Below are 18,520 nucleotides of genomic sequence, written 5' to 3' on the forward strand. Positions count from 1 at the left end.
CTCGCCTACCTTCGTGTGTCACCCCGTTTCAGCGATCGACGCCTGGATTGGCCTAAACGAAACCCCCCTTCTGCCGTCTTCAAGGGCTTCGTCACCCGATCGGGGTTCCAGCGCCTCCCATCGCCAGTCCCCGACCACCGCAGGTCCCAAGAGCCTGCCGTTTGACAACGGCTGTGCGCAGTATTAGGTACGCTCTTGCGGCACTCTGGAATGACGGAAGCTGGCTCTGGGCGACTGAATTGTTGATCGATTCGACCCATCCTCGCTGGTGGTCATTACTTGCCCCTGGGTCCGACACTTGGCATTCTGTCGTCATCTCATCCGGCCAGGGACCTTTTTTTTATCGATGTCAATGCCGTGAGAAACTGGGCGCCCTCGTTGGTCCATGTGTGATTCCCTTAAACATCGCCAGTGTTACTGCTATGAACGATCGAGCACGAGGCCCATCGCCGTCGCCTTGAACAGTCGATGACCATGCCCGTCGAACCGTCCCGGCCCAGTCCACGCTCAGATCTTCTCGTCCTCCAGTCACCACTCTCACGTCAGCACCACATGCCCTTGCTATGCCCAGAATTCCGTATTGACGAATAGCGCTTCTGTTACTTTTCGACTTGTCAATTTCTACAATCCTGGATCCGCTACAGCGTTCACTGTGTTAGCCTGTGTGGAGCTCTTGTCATTTCGAAATGGACGCCGCTCAGGAACGAGAACGTAGACGACGAGGCTCATCGCAAAAGTCCATGCTATCGAAGGCTCTCCAAAAAGCTAATACGGCCGTGCTCCTGGATAACGCCGCAAACTATGAAGGCGCCATCGATGCATACTCGGATGCCTGCGATCTTCTTATGCAGGTAATGCGCCGCACTGACGGCGGCGATGAAAAGCAGAAACTTGAAGAAATCGTAAGGATTCCAACATGCATGCAGTTAACTTGAGCACCTTTTCCTTTTGAGACTGACTCCAGCGGTGACCTCCAGCGTACTACCTATACTACCCGAATTACTGAGCTTCGGCGACTTGGTCTTTCGTCCAGATCGGGTGGGAAAGCGTTGCCCGAAAGGCCTTTGAGCGATGAATCCTTGTCCCCTAGCGCATTTTCTTTCCGATCCGATGTCCATGATGAGTTGGACGAGGATGACCCATATGTTATCGAGACGGCAACTGCTACTCGAATACTCAATAATCCTTCTTATATGACCGACCCTTCTGAACCACGCACCTTACCTCCCTCACAGATTCCTCCGCGTCGGCAGTCTTTATTACCTTCAGCATTTGACGACGAAGTTCGTTTTTCTAGACCCAAAAAGCCCAGCTTGCTCCGTGCAGGTTCATCCTCAAACCTACCGACGCTGGCCGAACAATTGGATGAAAGCTCTCTTTCCGGTGATAGAAACTCGGAGGGTAACGCGTTTCACCATCAGAGTCCGTCACGAGATCCACCTCTACCTCCCCGTACGGTTAGCCAGCAATCAGAATACCGAAATCAATTGTCCTCTCATTTACAACCGGACTTCAACAACGAATCTACCTCCTGGTTGGATAATGGTGATTCCGGGGGATCTTCAGCTTCGTCCCTTCGCTCGAGGTCATCCTCTCTCTATCTACGAAAGAGAGATCGCATGACTAGCGGAGGAACAGAGGCTGCATTCGATGCTGCACTGGATGCCGCCGTAGAGGCAGCATATGATGAGGGGTTGGAACCGGCCGACGATTCAGACGATATGTCAGCAGATGACGATATAGTTTTGAATGTGAGAAGAAACGTGGAACGAGCTAAGCAAAAAGTTCGTGAGGCTGAAATGGAAGCCGAAGCTATCTCTGCTAAGGAGAGAGAAACGAGGCGGATTCAAGAGGAAGCTTTTCATGGTAACTACGGCGCGTTAAACGCGAGCTACGAAGATGGAGAAGCGGAAGAGGAGGAACTAATATTGGAAGAAATGATGGATGTCTTCGACTTTGACTTGCAAACCAAGTCGGCCCTACCACGGCAGTCTGGCTCCAGTGGGTTTTCAGGCCGAACTTGGGGAAGTTCGATAGCGTCCAACGCTGCAACTACCGGAACATCACTATCTACCCTTGCAGAAGAAGAAATTCCACCCACGAATATTAAATTAGCTGAATCATCACAGAACCCTCCACCGTCACAACCGTCCTCCAGCGCTCCGGCTCCTTCTACACCATTGCCACCTCCACCACCACCTCCACCACCACCTCCTCCACCTCCTCCGCCTCCTCCTTCTGCAGCACTGCCATTTAGTCTCCCATCCTCCCTACCACCCCTTCCAACACCCATCCAACCCACAATCACACCTAATAGTCCGGTGGCTCCCAGTGTAAGGGCAAGGCGACTGTCCGGCTGGAACGCAAAGGAATTATCCATCGAAACAAATGGACGATTGCCGCTAGGTGCCGAGGCTCCTCTTACGGTCCCTGGGTCAAGAACGGGGCACATGTCACCGTCCCTACTACCCAAAGATGAGTCCAAAACTGGGTTTACAGCTGCATGGCAAAATACAGAACCCAAATCCGCTTTCCCAATACAGCGTCTGAAATACAACCATGCTGCTGCAGGCTCAGCTGAATCCCTTCCAATACAGTCCCCGGTGGCCCCTTTCCCAGAACTGCAAGCAGACGAGGATGAAGATGACAGTATGGATCATCGGTCCAGTGGCCATACAGTTAGCAAAGTAGCTTCCGCACCGGACACGTTAAGAAAGGATACTATATCTTCACAATCCAAGTCGGCGCGAGGGAAACAGTTATCCATCTCTACTGAAGATACCGGCAGGGTCCCGGAGAGCCCGTTGGTATCTGCATTTCCTGCTTCCATGCGAAAAGGCCCCCATATGTCTGTCTCAACTGCAGGAAGCCCGTCTGTTGGGGGCCCTCACCATATTTTTGATGGAACGTTTCATTCCGCAATGGCACCTGGTTGCCCTGACTCATCTACCCCAAACCCCCCCGCGGCTCTGGAACCCTGTCCCCAGTCATTTTTACTCCGTCCATTCTGGCTAATGAGATGCATTTATCAAAGTATCACTCATCCGCGGGGGGCTTATCTAACAACGAAACTTTTTGTTCCACGGGATGTTTGGCGGGTGAAGAACGTGAAGCTCAAGGCGGTTGAGGAAAAGATCTCAAATTGCGATCTTCTCACGGCTGCATTATTGAAAGTAGCGCAAGTTGACACCAACGATGCTGACGCAGTTCTCGAAGAAATGCAATCCCTGGATACCATTCTCGATCAGGTTCAATTGGTATTGTCAAAAAAGCTAGGTAACGAAGTCGGCGTCAATGGTGCGATGCACCTCTTCAAATCAGCATCATCAGAGGATTCTTCGACATTTAGCGAACAGTCTTCACGATCATCGAGTGGGGGAAGTAGATCTTACCTGACTCCGTTTAGAAAATTGCGGTCAAAGAGCTCGGGGCCTAACGCTGGACCGTCTACCTCTGCGACTAAGGAGGCTAGCAAGGATAACCTAACTATGCACTCGTTGCCGATGAATACGACGTTAAATTTACGTGCCCCAAAACGAAATTTGCCGGAATTGAAATGCACAGGACCGAATGCTAACTACATGAATGCATTGGCAAGATTGTGCGATGCTGCGCAGGTACTTGGTAAGTTTATATCTTACGGCTTTTACCATTCCCTTTGATGTATGCCACATACTGACCGCGGTCATATCAGATCAAATTGCCCGGCAAGTCGAGGACCCTGGGTTAAAGCACACATCCGAGACACAAGTGGGTCTAGAACTATGCGCACGCCATGCTGCGGAGTTTTTTGGCTTTTATGTTTGTCGATTTGCTCTGAATGACATAGGATTGATGATAGATAAATTCATTAAACGTGGGAGCGAATGGGTCTTGGTTTAACGTGTGAGCTCTTTTTTGGCTTTTCCTTGTTCCCGGGCTTTTTTTTCCTATTGGGGTATCCTTTTTGGTTGGTATTTTTGGTTGCTTTATATTTGATTATTGAAAGATAATATAGTAATATATATACACTAGATAGGGGGGTGTGTATGATGTATGACTTTGAATGTGAAGTGATGTTCGAGGTTTTAGGCGTTATTATTGTCTGTTTGCTGGTATCATTTTCCAATTTATCAAAGCGATAAGTGATAATGGAGTCTTCACTTGTAATATATTTGTAAATGCAAATGCCAGAAACACAATTGTTGCTACTTATGCCATGATAGAGTTCACAACAGTTAAAGCTAATGCGATATTTCGCGAGGACAAGGGAAAGAGACGGGGAGATAATGACTTCGGGCCGGATTCTGGTTGGTGCCGGGCAGCTAAGGCGCAGCCGAGAAGCTCACGGTTCGGGCCGAGTTTCGGCCCCGTGGACCCGTTCAACAATACCAGCAGCGACCGACTAAAGACCCACAACTCCTTCAATTCAATTCCGTGAGCGATCATTTCTCGCACGCAGTACGGAGTACTCCGTAGTCATTCTGAATTGTATTGGTTGGAGGAGACATTGCCTGATGGCTGGTCCGGCGAAGGTCCTACGAGTTAGATCAATAAAAGTAGAGGAAAGTGAAGAGTGAGAACCACCACATTTCCAATTAAAAAAGCAAAGGCTCCTCTAAGCCGCTTCGATCGCAAGGTGAATTTCGTGTCCTAGTTTTAGGTATACTTCGCATCCATGGTGATTATTTATGATGTAAGACGGCGTGGCAGAGGATGCCGGCGCCCTGGCTATCCCAAACTTTGGGCGCGTAGCATCATGATAAATAATTTTCTTGAGGAGGGAGGGTGGGTGTTTAGCCAGCGGAAAGTCTTCAGAGTCAGGATAATCATTCACTACCCTAGCAGACTTGAATGATGCAGTCCTCCTATCAAAACATATTTTCAGGAGATTAGGTTGCTTGTGATATTGCCTACAAAAGACATACTACTCAGTTGTAGTGACATATATGTAAAGGAGAATATTAGAATATATATCCAGGTTGGGATGTGAGGGACAAAGAAACACAAGAATACCCGACTCAAAGCTTGTAGTTGAAGGAGGGGTATTGCGAACATCGTCTCTCAACATTATTAACTAGCTATAGCACAGAGAGCTGATGCGCTCTTCCCAGTTTGCATCATTAACATTTTTGTTTTGGAGGTCACCAAATATAGAAGCAAACTCCCGAAATGTCCCAGACGTGAATGGTGGAGAATTCCGATAACTCCCTAAAGGGAGATATCTGACGAGTGGCAAGTAATTGAGTGTCCGATAACATGCTCGAAATGATGTGTTTCATCTAGCCAATTTACACGAAGAACCTCTAGATGAGTTTGGGCCCAAGATTTTGGGTGACAGAGAAGTATAACTGCAGTCGTTCGCTTCAAAATGTAATCCGGGTCCTGTGCGGAGCATGTGATATTGCTAGGGTTCCCTTGTTTTGTTCCTAAAACGTCCCGTAAGGTCAAGATGAGCGCATGCTGAATCGATGAACGGCGTATTTCTCGCTCTGCGCATCATATGCCATTCGCCCACAGGCAAGGGAGGCCTTCTCGTGCATGGACTCTGACATCAGTCGCTTGCATGGTCACTTGCTTCCTACATTTGCTGGGAATTGCGAAAGGATCTATCGACCACGTCAAGAGAGGGGATGGGTCCTCTGATGATTTCTTTGGTTGACTTGTTTCGTAGTTGTGTATCGTGACAAACCCTTATACTGCGGAATGCCAAACGAGGATCACTATCACAATAAAAGTTTTCTGAAATCATCTGGAATGATAGATACCAGAGTTGCGGCTGCGTTCTTTCGCAAGTTTTTCTCACTTAGTTACTTTATCGATCCAACATTCTTCAGGAGTAAAGGAACACTGAAAGGCACATAATACTCCTGGTTGGCCTCAGATCCGCGAAGTGCATTTCCAGTTTTTATGTCGAAATGTACGTTGACTCCGTCAAGTTCCCTTACTATGATGTTTTCGCCTTTCTGTCTTCTGTTTGAGCTGTTCATATACATCTTGGATGACTTCTTTAGTAAAAAATGGTATGCCATCATTATACATTGATTTCAGCTTAGAACGGACATCCAATTCTATCGTCTCAAATTCGACTTCTGTCACATTTTCCGCAGCCGTACCGTGGCTCGCCCTGCGTGCATTTCCGCAATAGGTATACGAATAGTCGACCATGGCTAGGTGCGGGATCGTGAGTTTTCAAGAAGACGAATAGAGTTGATATTTAGCGGGAGACACCTCGTTTTCTTAACAGCCTTTTGAAGGTGAGGGGTAATGAGCCAAGAAGATCGATGCAAGGAACAGCGCAGCTTTGGGCGTTCGGTGGGAGTTTCACGCGCTTAATTAGTCATGGACGTTCATTTTCCCTTTCGGCCATTCACACATATTGCGCGAGTCGATTTGGATCTTGCAAATGTTCGAGTAGAGCTCAACAGAGGTTATGATTATTTTGATGCTATGTAGTCGCCTCTTGAAACGGCATGACCCTTCACCCCCATCGTTCCATGAAATTCTCCCGAGCGAGATCCGATTGGTGCAAGATATCCGTGTTCAAGCTCTCGATGCCCTTCTGAACGGCCCCAATCTGCATCTCCAAATTCGCAATTCTCTGCTGTTGATCCCTGTCCACTAAGGAAGGCTCAAAATCAGAATCGCAATGCATGGCGGAAGAAAGGAGCTGCGCAGCCTTGTCGGCAGAACCCAGATTTGGAATGAGAGGCGAGGCTGCTGTTGCATAGATATTTTCGAGCATTTCCAACATGTGTGAGGCTTTTTCATTGAGAATATCGTTTACTGCTTCAGTCGATTTTGCATTCCGTAACGAAGAGAATGAGATACCATAACGTCTGAGCATGGTCTCCAGAGAGCGTGTCAGTTCGTTTTCGGCGGAATCGGGCTTCATTTCCATAGATTCTCGCGGGCTCGCGTAGGCTTGCGACAATCTTGAGCTATATTTTGATAATCGCTTGTTCTCTGGCTTTGCTTTTTGGAGCTTGTGGAGACCAACCTCGTCCTGATAAGTTGAAGCAAGCGAGTTAAGCGCAGACTGATGAGCCTGTCGGGTTTTAAGCTTTTCCGTAATACTGTCGGTCGATTCAGTCAACTGGATAATGGTTTCAAGGACCTACAGGGGCTATTAGTGATTAACTTTGATCCATGCAGGGGGAAGCGTACATGCTGCAGCTGTTCCTCGACGCCCAGCTGCGATCTCTCTTGCCACTCCTCGAGCACTCGTAGTATCGGAGAATGAAATTGCTGCCGAGCTGCCATATCGGATAGAATGCTTATCTCGGGATAGAGTGAGTTTATCTCCGCGTCCACGCTCTCAAGCTTTTCCAAGACATGAGGATCATCATCTTCCGAATCCTTCGCACTTTCAACTGTCTCCAAGAACACTCGATCTAAGCGGCAACTAATCTCTTCGGCAATGTACCTTGCAAGAAGAGCACACAGATCGCTGACTCGCTTCTTCAAGAGGCTGCTCTCTTCAACGGATTGTGAATTCGCCGCCACCTTTTCCATATTACGAAGTACTACATCATGCTCTCTCAGTAAACTAGACGTGGTTGAAATCAGGTTATTTTGATCTGTAGACAGTGTTTTTTGCGCGGCTTGTAACTTTTCTTCAAAGTCATGTATTAAATCTTCAATCTAGGAAAGTGTCAATAATTAAACCATCAGAAGGCGATTTTGGCTGATATTACCTCTAAGTCAGTTTGTTGCCTCTCCGCTGTATGTCCAGTTGACATTCTTGAGGCCGATTTTGAGCATTGCTGCTCAACTTGCTCGGCTTCACGAATCTGCGACTTGAGTTCCCTACACTGCAGCCTCAAGGCCTCGGTTTGGCTCTCAGTCGCTGAGGTTGACGCTTTGAGCGACTCGGTTGCTGTCTTGATCTCATCGTCGAGAACTGGTCTCGTGCCGGAAAACTCGTTCCCTTGAACGATAGCATCGAGGCCCGCAGAAGCCTCTATCTTAGAATATCTGTTGCAATAGCAATGGAACACGATCAGATATCGATGGCAAAGAAAGGCGTGAGGTAAATATGCCTACAGAGTCAATTCTTCCCTGGAAAGCAAGGTGTCATCGCCGAGATGTTTCCGGACCCAATCCCTGGTCCCCGGATCCTCGAGAGCAGTTCGGATATCTTCATATTTGAACGGGATACCTCGACTTTTAAGAATAGCAATAACTTCTTCCTCCATTTTATTGTACTGCCCTCCCTCGTACGGATCTGGAGGAGACGTCGTGAACACGGGAATGAATGCCAATTGCAAACAACAAGCTTCATGCCAAGCCTGCTGGTGCCTGACCGCAAACAATCCAAGTGGGGCTTTTGACATCGGGCATTGTGCATAATACAAGTAGCTTGACAAGTAGTTAATGATATAGAATAGTGTCTTACGGCCGGTAAAGGCGTTGTATTGCATTATCTACATGGATAATGGGTTTCTTCTAGCGAGAGACAGCTCTTTGTCGACTTGATTCACGCTATCAACGAACAAAGTCTAGAGAACTATTTACACTAAGACCTATGAGCGTATAGTTCCAACATGATGGAAATGACTACGATATCAAAGGATGGAAAATGTGTGGAGCCGGGAAAACTTCCATGTCAGGTCTCCCCGGAACCGTTCAAACCCGGAATGTTGAAGACATATCAAAGTCCCCCACACCCTAAAACTTCTAGGTTTTGGTAATATGCGGCGCGTTGTCCCTCCGGGAAACATATGTACAAGCTCCTAATACATCTCATTGCTCGCGAGGTGAATGCCGATAATATCCTCTAATGTTCGCCTGCGCTATCATGAGGCAGCTGCAGATTTGTTGCGCCGTCGTGTGGGTTTGGGTAGTACCAGGTCGTAACTGAAATAATCATGTATACAAGAACAAGAAGACCTCCCTCCAAGTAATTGGATTTGCGGTCACGGAGGAAATTACCGACAACGATAATCGAAAGCACCAAGAGTACAATCATGAAAATCTCGAAATTGAGGTCCATCTGCTTGCCCAACCCCCAGCCGACCACAACGACAAGTGGTGCATTGAAAAGGGCGGTTTGGATGGATGGGGCGAGGCAATGGTATAAGGCAAAGTTGATTTGGTTGTCCCTAAAGGGAAAGATAAGTAGAGCTCTACAACAAAACAGAAGTATGATCGGTTGTGGCTTACCAGGCTTCGTCAATGGCGGTTAAATGCTCGGCCGCTTTTTCAACCAGCGGCACGAGGATGAGCCCCATGAAGTTATCCGAAACTCCACGCTCAACTATTGGTGGGATTTCCTGAACGAGGAAGACAGCATGGAGGGAGACGCATGTGAGAGAAACCAGGATGGCGAAGACGCACTCGATGAAAGTGAGCTTAGCCCGTCGCTGCTCTTCCACTCTGTCTTCATCTTGGGCTTCGTCAAACTCAAGTACTTCGTCATAGATGCCGTGATGACTCCGTAAGTTAAACCAGAGAAATCTAGACTGGTTAGTCGCACAAGGTCCTCTGCAAAGACGAGGTACACTTACAAGAAAAATGCAACTAAAAGAATGACGGAGGTGGCACGACTGATGGTCCGAGTATTGAGAAGTAACACGTCTGCCGTAAAAGCGCCCTCAGACGACGTGCTACCAGCTAGGGCAGAATAAAACGCGCTGGGGATCATCAGGCCGAAACCAGCAACCAACATAAGGCCAGAACCAGTCTCGCTAATTACTTCGTGGAAGGTTTGTTCATCGCGGCGCAATCCCCCCATGAAAAAGCAGAACCCCAAGCAAAGAAGAAGATTCGCCAGGATAGATCCTAGAATCGCAGCTTGTATAACCGGGATAAGATTGTTATTGTGGTCATTGGAAATTAAGACCATGAAGAGGACTATCTCAACCGTGCCGCTCAAAAGAGTTTCTGCCAATACGCCCAAGACCTTAGGCATTTTCCTAGCCAATTCTCCACCAGCAAATCCGAGAATATTCGCTGACGGGACCATCGCAATGTAATTCAAAATAAAAATCCATAGATGTAGATCCGGTCGGGCAAAATGCAGCACTATCGCGGGAGGAACAAATGGCCAGAGCACATTGACGTACATCGAAACTGGCGTTGTGCTTTTCCAACACACCTTTAGAAATAAAAGGGGGTCGAAACCGGTTCTCCCGCTCTCTCCAGCTGTCTCGACACGAAAAAGTGCCCGTCCTTTAGCATGATGCAGCGGAAGAATCGAATGCTGATTTTTTTCCGACATTTTCGAGGATCGCGGCGAGGCAGTATCAGACGGACCCGGAGGATCAGGTTCTAATTGAAGTGTGCTCATCTTGGAATCATAAGGAGAGTTTATCAGTATTTTTTCAACTGTAGTGTTCTTCCTAAAAATTGGGCATAAGTGAAAAAAGGCAAGTAATATTAGCAAGTTTTAACAAGCTTCCTTGAGCGACGAACGAGCTTCAGTGCACATTGCTACCACAGTCAAGTTCAAGAGAAGAGATAGGCAAAGAAAATTTCACTGGGGACCAGGTGCTGGTTAATAATTGATGAAATGAATGATAGAAAGAAGAAAATGGAATGAAAAGGGGTGTGATGAAGAGAATTCGGGCGAGGGGGTAAGTGAAAGAGTGGCCAATTGTAAAAGAACCGAGAAGAGAGAGAAGCTGCGCAAGGGTCAGCGACGAGTTGTCGGCCTCATGGTGAGCTGATTGCTCTCGATCCACTTTAGCTCCTGAAGCATTTGGTTATTTAACAGCTTGAACCCCCCTGGTGGGTGTCTGATTGCCGGATGCTTTTGTGATGGCGCTGAAACAGGAGCCCGCAAGGGTCAGCATATTCACTTCCACTCTGACCTTCAGAAAAAATCATGGGTTATTAATAAATCCATTGTTGCCATTGGCATTTGGACATCCTCAACCAAATCACTCCGGAGATTTTCCTGAGACGGGATGACTATGGCGACGGAGCCTGTCGAGTTATATGTAGTTAGTTTGCCTGTCGCAATTCGCGCACTAAAAAATGCCCAGACTTTGCTAGTTGTTATCGAATCGAACACAAGATGAGATGGTGTGCAGTTAAAAGGCCGAAGGGCGGCACAGCATACTTCAAAAAAGCCATGCTTATCCCTCCCGACCTCTGTCAAGATCAATTGATTCGAAGTTGCGGACCTCATTGTCATGAGAGTACCGAGTACTGGTGAAAGCAATGAAGGTTTGCGTCGTGAGCCAAGTCGATTCGGCTACAAGCGGCCCACTGGTTCGCAAAAGCTTACTTGGTTGTCTGGATAGACTGATGCGATACCCCGCGATCAGAGATAATTCCTCTCTCAGGGACAATGAGACTATACCACAAACTAGCCAGGGTGCAATAGATACCCTGTTACTTTATTCCTTTTGTCGTTTACTTTTCGCGATAATAGCACTGGAGGTGTTCAACTTTGCAACTTGACAAAATGGCGCAGAGCTCAACCAGAAGCCCTCCAACAGCCATGGGGTCTGTCACCGAGCAAATAGGCAATACCCCTCTTGTGAGGCTGCACAAGATCCCCAGGAGCCTCGGAATCGAAGCCACTGTGTATGCGAAGCTGGAATTCTTCAATGCCGGAGGGAGCGTCAAGGACAGAATTGCTTTGCGGATGATAGAGGAGGCCGAACGCAAGGGAAGAATAAAGCCCGGGGATACGTTGATTGAGCCTACCAGTGGAAACACGTAGGTTGAGAAAACTTCGCTACGGAGGTGTCATCATTAAGTTTGAATCGTATACGCTGACGTGCGCTGGATATAGTGGCATTGGATTGGCCCTCGTTGCAGCCGTCAAGGGATACAAGACCATCATTACGTTACCAGAGAAGATGTCGGCGGAAAAGGTTGCTGTCCTCCGTGCTTTGAACGCTACAATTATCCGTACACCAACCGAAGCGGCCTATGATTCCCCGGAATCCCACATCGGAGTAGCCAAGAGGCTAGAGAAGGAGTTGCCAAATGCACACATCCTGGATCAGTATGGGAATGAAGACAATCCATTGGCCCACGAGTTCGGTACCGCGGAGGAAGTTTGGACCCAAACGGATGGGAAGGTAACGGCTATCGTTGCAGGCGCAGGGACGGGCGGAACAATTACCGGCCTGTCTCGTGGTCTGAGGAAACATAATCCTAAAGTCACAGTGATCGCTGCCGACCCTCAGGGATCAATCCTTGCCTTGCCAGAGTCGCTAAATGAAGAGCACAAAAACGAGCCCTACAAAGTTGAAGGGATTGGATATGACTTCATTCCGGATGTTCTTGACCGACAAGCTGTCGACAAGTGGTACAAAACCGGCGACAAGGAGTCCTTCAAATATGCGAGACAACTGATTGCCGAAGAAGGCCTCTTGGTTGGTGGAAGCAGTGGCAGCGCCATTGCTGCACTAGCGCAAGCTTCAAAGGACTTCAAATTCCAGAAGGATGATGTCGTCGTCGTTATTCTTCCTGACAGCATCCGAAGCTACCTCACAAAAGTAAGATCCTCTTCTCTTGTCTCCCAGCTCTCTTTATCTTTAAAGCATGGCTGACTATTACCTAGTTCGCTGACGATGACTGGCTTGCTGCCAATGACCTCCTTCCAGCCGCCCCAGTATCCGTTCCCCCGTCCCCCGAAATCCAACCTAAGGGCCCCCGGGATCAATTCGCTGGCGTCAAGGTCAAAGCTTTGAGACTCAAGCCCGTATCTACGGTACCTTCCGACTCTGCTTGCGAGGCTGCCATCGAAATTATGCGCGAGAAGGGCTTCGATCAACTCCCCGTACTTGCTCCCACCGGCCGCCGCCTAGTTGGCCTCATTACACTTGGGAACATTCTAAGTTGGATCGCCCGTGGACGCGCAACCGGCAAAACGCCCGTCTCCGAAGTCATGTTTGACTTTTCAAAGCTATCCGAGGTGATTACAGACTCTCGTGACTTAACCAAGCTTGAACAGAACGCCGTCCATAGGAGAGGAAAAGAGGACCGCAAGTTCATCGAAATCACCCTCGACACACCCCTTAGCACATTGAACCGCTTCTTCGAGTGGAACAGCGCTGCGGTGGTTACCGAAAGAGACGAACAGGGAAATATGAAGCCTGTGGCTGTCGCTACTAAGGTTGATCTGTTGACGTGGCTCTTAAACCAAACAAAAGTCAACGCTTGATTTCAATTTTCAGTGACGGCCTTTCCTTGTGCGAGCAGCCAGCTGCAATGTACGTGATGATGATAGACTTGCTTACGTTTGCACTTATTATAGGTGCTGTTTCGAAGCGCATGCACTCTTCTGTATGATACATCTGAACATTCTATTAGGGTGGCATTTTGTGCGCAATTTGCAAAGAGAGCAGTTTTCAACAAGCGACCTTGGGTTTTGGTGAATGATCTAGCAAATATTCCTTTAACAGCACATAGTGATAATGACCAAACCATACATGCACTCTGTAGTAGCTTGGGTATTTTCTAATGTTTCACTTAGGTCTCTCGGCTTAAAACACCTATCGGGTCTAAACAAGTGTAAGTGACATTTCTCATACAAAGTATGAGCTATATGGGCTCTTTGCATTCCACCCCGCAATCCTTCAGTTCAACAGAGGGTACAGGAATGCAATTTTTGCAGCTATTAGGCTTGAGAATGACAAGGATCGAAAACTGACCATTTGCTATTAACCATAGCTGACTAGGCGGCCATTTGTCATGGGATTCCGTTATTACTGGGGACTTCATGTGCTTCGACCATGGGCATTGGAGATGGTACGGGTTGACCCTCTCCAGCGTGGTATAAGGGGATGCTACCAGTAAGCAAATGGTTAGGTGGAAAGCCAGGGGTTAAATCTCCCTCGAGATTTAGCCCCGGAAATGTACACACAGGGTGATGCAATGCGCCGTCGCTCGTGGATGTATGTTGATAAACATTGAATATTCTCTATCACAAACAAGAACCGATCCATTCCTCCCATTGTCGGACGCCGGCTCCTGCATCGGCTTCGTCATTTGGTCTGACCGCACCCCCAACAACGGTGACCTTTACGCCCGCGTCTTCTTCCAATAGTTTAAAGGTGAATTTTTGCCGTCCTTCGTCGCCGCCCAGAACATCCTGTTCGTCATCACCTACACTGACGTCCGCGTCAAGCACACCTTTGCGTTTTGATTGGCGGATCTTCTCAATTTCCGCTTCTAATCTTTCCTTCACGGAGTTGGCCGGTAGAGCGGTAAATAGATCTTGCTTATTTGCAGCAACAAGGACCGGAATGTCTTGTAATTTCCTGAAGACGCTGGTCTTACTCTTTGCGAGTCTTTTTTGTAGGATCAAGAGCACATCGTGTAGGTATCCCGCCGCATCTCTCAGTTCAGTCTCGTTCATGATCGTACCGGCATCCACCATGAAAATAACTCCACGGGCGACACCTTTTTTGGACTTGGGGTCGGCCATGGAGGTTAATTGTAACATGCCTTGGGAGTCTCGTAATTTTCCATGCCCAGGTGTGTCTCGAACTCGGTATTTAACTTGTGATTTCTTGCGTTCGGCAAGAGTTGGATCATTCACCGATCGGAAGGCGTTTGAGCCTATCGGGATAGATGGGGGCAGTGTCGCGCCAACGAAGGACGGGGTTTGGGACGTATGTGTTCGCGCATTCGATTTGGGAGCTCTGGTGGACTTTCGCTCAAGCTGGCGCAAAAAGAGATTAGGATGCATGACCTCAAATATTCTTCGACGTCGAGTCATTCTTACAAGTGTGCAAAATGCTGTCTTCCCCGAGCCACTCGGGCCAAGAAGTAAGAAGTCATGGTGGCCTTCCGCGGAAGCTGCACGGTAGAGTACTAGATGGATTAAGATCGGGAGCGAGAATGCCACAACGCAAGTCACCAAGATGGCCAGACCATTTCCGGAGAGAAGAAATGTAAGGACGGCGCTCACAGAGGCCCATTCCATTGCGGTATGTGGTGAAGATGCTCCTGGAGCGGTGAAAACACTGGGGATAAAATTTGTCTGTGGAGCAGGCTCCCGGCCTTTTATAGACGGGGATACCTTCGGTAGCTCCGTAGTGTGTACGGAGTACGGAGTACTATGAGGCCATTAACATTCAAAAGTTTCCGAGAAGCGAGCTAGCGCACCCGTTCCGCATCGGCAAAAGAAATATGAAGCCGCTACAATCCGTCAACATTTTCAACTTTTCAAGGCAGGGCCCAGGGGGGAATTATTTTTTCTGTACTCCGGATACTCTGTAAAGCTTATACCTTTACTCTGTATGCTGACCCAGATGTAACATTACCTCAGGGAGTGGATGATGTTGTCCACTGTCAAATAACAATGGGAGGATTACGTAGTTCCTCCTGTCACAAATGATGGGAGCGGAACACATCATTCCCAACTCTCTCACGCCACGCGCACAACATCGACTAGCTGAACACACATTCTGACTGGCGAGAGCGCGTTTCTAAGCTTGCTGTTGCTTGCTAAACCCCTTGCATCATGAAACTGAAGCTGTTCTATACCCCCCTCCTGTTCCTGGCGAGCCCTTTGAGGGCTGTTGCATCACCGGTCCAGTTCGCTCGGCCTACAGCTGGAGCAGTTACCTATGGAGGCAAGCCACTTCATGTCGAATGGAAGTACTCTGAAGGGCCAGAAACCCAGCTTGAGTCAAAGCAGTATAACCTTTATCTCTGTGCTGGTGGTAATGATATCGACACCTATGTGAGTTGGTCTGGGCCTGTCTCCTGTTACACGCACGTCATATGTTGATAGATGTCTTCTTGGGACCAAAGACTAATGAATCCACAAACACGCAAACAGGAGCCATTAATGCCTTTAGTTGAACAAGGTCTCCTTCAGGAGATGAACTCATTTTCCGCTGTCGTCGATCCCAAGTTAGGCGGCGAGAGCCCCAATGCATAGTGCGCACCCTGCATACATTTCCTAACTGTCACCGCATACAATCTGACCTCATGATAGTTTTCTCCAATTCTCTGTTGAGGCTTCCAATGGCACCATTTCCTTCTACTCTCATCGTTTCACAATTTCTGGCATGACTGGCGCATTCCCTCCACATATCGCCGCAGCACTTAAAGCAATCTCTGGCACAACCACAGGTCCACGTACTTTTAACAACCTCCACAAACGACAAGTCGGTGCAGTTCCTCCTGGCGCTCAGGCAGATCTACCATATAACGAGCAAACTGGGCCGACAAGGTATGCGCCCGTTCCAAAGCCACCACCAACCAAAATTACTCTCAAGTCTGCTGCGCCATTGTTCCCTACAAGCGAGTATAAGATCGCGACGACAAAACTGCCTGTGGCAAAAGTTATGACTACTATATCCCGTCCGCCAGTTGAAACTGTCAAGCAAATCGAGAATACTGTGAGTTTTCAGAGCCAGAACTTGAACCCAGCCGGAGTTGTCCTGGTTATGGTGCGGATGCTAATTCATTCTTTCTATGAAACCTAGGCTGCTGCTGCTGATCATGAAGATGATGAGATGCAAAGATTTTTGAAAAGATGGCAAGATTAATACATAGCCTTTTGTTCCATATCTTTTATAGGGTCCAGGTCAATATATAGGAAGGTTATAGTTAATGAATGAGGCGTTCTGGGATAGGGTAATCAGCGCACAGAGTTTTATCTGGGCAGCTTTGGCTTGAGTTGCAAATCACAGCGCCTGGATTTGTAAGGGGCCATGTATTATTCTACCTCTAGGAACCTAATTAGGAACACATTGTAAACTACCGAGTTCATCCTTTGTCAATGGTTATGAATAGTTTCCTTTCTTGCATTAGACAGAGCTATGATATCATCATTATGCTGTTAAGCAATCGGCGACAAGGCGCCTCTATATGTGGAAGTCATCAAATTCTATACATGGGTCATGAGATATAAAATATAAACAGTGAATCTAAAGAACCAGAGCGGCTCATTGGCTTGGCCTTCTCCAACACTAATGAAGTGAATATAAACAAAATAGAAAAAAGCGCGGGTAGTGGGCCATTTTCTAGGCTGCCACTACCTTATCGATCACAGGAGACTGCGCGCCGCTTCGAACCATGAACTCATCCAAACCGGGCGTACCGGGCCGACTAGGTCGATCTGACATGTGGAAAAAGGAAATATTCTCGCGCAACGCAATGTACTCGCTATCTGCGTAGCCCAAAACTGTCCGTATTTGTGTACTTCTTAACCCCTTGATACGGGCGATCTCCGCACTGCCGTAATTTACGAGCGCTCGTCCGGCTTCCTTTGGCTCCTCGCCGTTCAGAGGGAAATCCCCATTGAGAGCCGATGCGGAGCGCCGCTCGACGACTACGACCCGCACCGCTTCCTGTTGGGAGAAGTGCCCCTCGACTGCCACGACGCCGGCCGGAAGAAGGCTTGCGTTGTTTAAAATAGCGCAGTAAGCACCATGGTCGATATATATTGTGCCATGAGGTGTGATTCCATGGAGAATCCAGAACGATCTGGATTGCATCGGAGTGGTCGAAGGGAGGAAACGGGTGTGTAACGGAGGGGTATATAGAGGAGGCTGAGCCATCGGCTCTCCTTCGATAAGGGCCAGCGAGCGCTTGGAGCTTTCGAGGTAATCTATAATCTCCGAAATGTTTCCAGGCCGAGAACTGCGTGTAATGACGGTTGTGACACCTGCACTTGTAGCTAGTCGGGCTGCCACAATTTTGGTGCTCATTCCCCCCGTGCCTAAGGAGGATCCGGCTGTCGAAACGTCAGCTTCAAGAGACGAGATATCATCAACCACTTCGATAACCTCGGCATCGGGGTTGGTTCGCGGGTTAGAAGTGTATAGGCCATCGACATCAGTCAAAAGGAATAAGTAATCCGCTTGGACCATCGCAGCTGTAATGGCAGAAAGGGTATCGTTATCTCCAAATTTTATTTCCTAAAAGTGAATTGTTGGTTAATTTAGGTGCCCTTTAGCAACACTTTTTGGAGGTGTCGAACCGAAACAGCAAGGGTATCATTCTCGTTCACAATAGGAATCACGCCCATTTTTAGCAATTCATCAAAGGTATTTTGAGCATTAATATATTGGGTCCTCTGTTCGGCCGTTAGTGTACAAGGATCGTCGAATTCGAGCGGTCAAGCTTACATCCGCAATATCGTTTCTTGTCAACAATATTTGGGCAATGGGCTGGCGAAGATGAGCGAAAAGACTATCCCATATACCCATCAACTGGCACTGTCCAACAGCAGCCAAAGCCTAGAAAAGTTAGCTCCGGAGCTCGCTCCTGCTCACGGCGTCGCATCAACATGCCTGAATACAGGGCAAATGTTTGGGTCTCTGCTCAATGTCCATTTTGCGTAGCCCAACGCCGACCGCTCCAGACGAGACGATAATGACTCGATGGCCATCCTTATGAAGTTTGGTCGCCATCTCCACGATCAGAGTAAGGATCGAAAGAATCGGCTCACGGGTATGCTCATCCACAATTGAACTCGTCCCTGGAAAAGGCGATTAGCCTGCGCTTCATGACATGACATATGATCGAGGCCCGCGGTAAACCCCTCACTCACCGAGCTTTATCACAATGGTCAATGCCTTCGAGGTTCCCTTCATCTTGGACCAAGTTTAACCTA

At 48.1% G+C, this 18,520-nt stretch overlaps 8 protein-coding genes across 8 annotated transcripts; 3 read left to right on the forward strand and 5 right to left on the reverse strand.

Annotated features, from left to right (window-relative positions):
* The first annotated feature begins 189 nt into the window (after positions 1-189).
* Positions 190-3,970, forward strand: D8B26_002187 (uncharacterized protein). The gene is made up of 3 exons (XM_003066117.2): positions 190-902; positions 978-3,624; positions 3,695-3,970. The coding sequence occupies exons 1-3, from the start codon at positions 687-689 to the stop codon at positions 3,880-3,882; spliced, it is 3,051 nt and encodes a 1,016-aa protein (XP_003066163.2). The 5' UTR covers positions 190-686; the 3' UTR covers positions 3,883-3,970.
* Positions 3,971-5,753: 1,783 nt separating this feature from the next.
* Positions 5,754-8,402, reverse strand: D8B26_002188 (uncharacterized protein; the record flags this gene model as incomplete). Its single annotated transcript, XM_003066118.2, has 4 exons — positions 5,754-7,096; positions 7,147-7,623; positions 7,677-7,956; positions 8,026-8,402. 4 exons carry the CDS (start codon positions 8,400-8,402, stop codon positions 6,461-6,463), a joined length of 1,770 nt encoding a protein of 589 aa, XP_003066164.2. The 3' UTR covers positions 5,754-6,460.
* Positions 8,403-8,564: 162 nt separating this feature from the next.
* D8B26_002189 (uncharacterized protein) lies at positions 8,565-10,250 on the reverse strand. The gene is made up of 3 exons (XM_003066119.2): positions 9,489-10,250; positions 9,145-9,438; positions 8,565-9,083 (listed from the first exon to the last, which is right to left on the reverse strand). The coding sequence occupies exons 1-3, from the start codon at positions 10,199-10,201 to the stop codon at positions 8,759-8,761; spliced, it is 1,332 nt and encodes a 443-aa protein (XP_003066165.2). The 5' UTR covers positions 10,202-10,250; the 3' UTR covers positions 8,565-8,758.
* Positions 10,251-11,226: 976 nt separating this feature from the next.
* On the forward strand, positions 11,227-13,368 carry CYS4 (cystathionine beta-synthase). The gene is made up of 3 exons (XM_003066120.2): positions 11,227-11,649; positions 11,726-12,437; positions 12,503-13,368. Exons 1-3 carry the CDS (start codon positions 11,393-11,395, stop codon positions 13,103-13,105), a joined length of 1,572 nt encoding a protein of 523 aa, XP_003066166.1. The 5' UTR covers positions 11,227-11,392; the 3' UTR covers positions 13,106-13,368.
* A 441-nt stretch (positions 13,369-13,809) lies between these two features.
* D8B26_002191 (uncharacterized protein) lies at positions 13,810-15,217 on the reverse strand. Its single transcript, XM_003066121.2, has 2 exons — positions 14,672-15,217; positions 13,810-14,608 (listed from the first exon to the last, which is right to left on the reverse strand). The coding sequence occupies exons 1-2, from the start codon at positions 14,870-14,872 to the stop codon at positions 13,868-13,870; spliced, it is 942 nt and encodes a 313-aa protein (XP_003066167.2). The 5' UTR covers positions 14,873-15,217; the 3' UTR covers positions 13,810-13,867.
* A 72-nt stretch (positions 15,218-15,289) lies between these two features.
* On the forward strand, positions 15,290-16,667 carry D8B26_002192 (uncharacterized protein). The gene is made up of 4 exons (XM_003066122.2): positions 15,290-15,634; positions 15,734-15,834; positions 15,893-16,298; positions 16,386-16,667. Exons 1-4 carry the CDS (start codon positions 15,413-15,415, stop codon positions 16,446-16,448), a joined length of 792 nt encoding a protein of 263 aa, XP_003066168.1. The 5' UTR covers positions 15,290-15,412; the 3' UTR covers positions 16,449-16,667.
* Positions 16,668-16,916: 249 nt separating this feature from the next.
* D8B26_002193 (uncharacterized protein) lies at positions 16,917-18,113 on the reverse strand (the record flags this gene model as incomplete). The annotated part of the gene is made up of 3 exons (XM_003066123.2): positions 16,917-17,822; positions 17,885-17,980; positions 18,033-18,113. 3 exons carry the CDS (start codon positions 18,111-18,113, stop codon positions 16,926-16,928), a joined length of 1,074 nt encoding a protein of 357 aa, XP_003066169.2. The 3' UTR covers positions 16,917-16,925.
* Positions 18,114-18,188: 75 nt separating this feature from the next.
* Positions 18,189-18,500, reverse strand: PRO1 (Glutamate 5-kinase; the record flags this gene model as incomplete). Its single annotated transcript, XM_066123750.1, has 2 exons — positions 18,189-18,385; positions 18,458-18,500. The coding sequence occupies 2 exons, from the start codon at positions 18,498-18,500 to the stop codon at positions 18,189-18,191; spliced, it is 240 nt and encodes a 79-aa protein (XP_065979825.1).
* Between the last annotated feature and the right edge of the window lie 20 nt (positions 18,501-18,520).

The sequence above is a fragment of the Coccidioides posadasii genome, chromosome 1, assembly GCF_018416015.2.
Source record: "Coccidioides posadasii str. Silveira chromosome 1, complete sequence".
NCBI classification, from domain to species: domain Eukaryota; kingdom Fungi; phylum Ascomycota; class Eurotiomycetes; order Onygenales; family Onygenaceae; genus Coccidioides; species Coccidioides posadasii.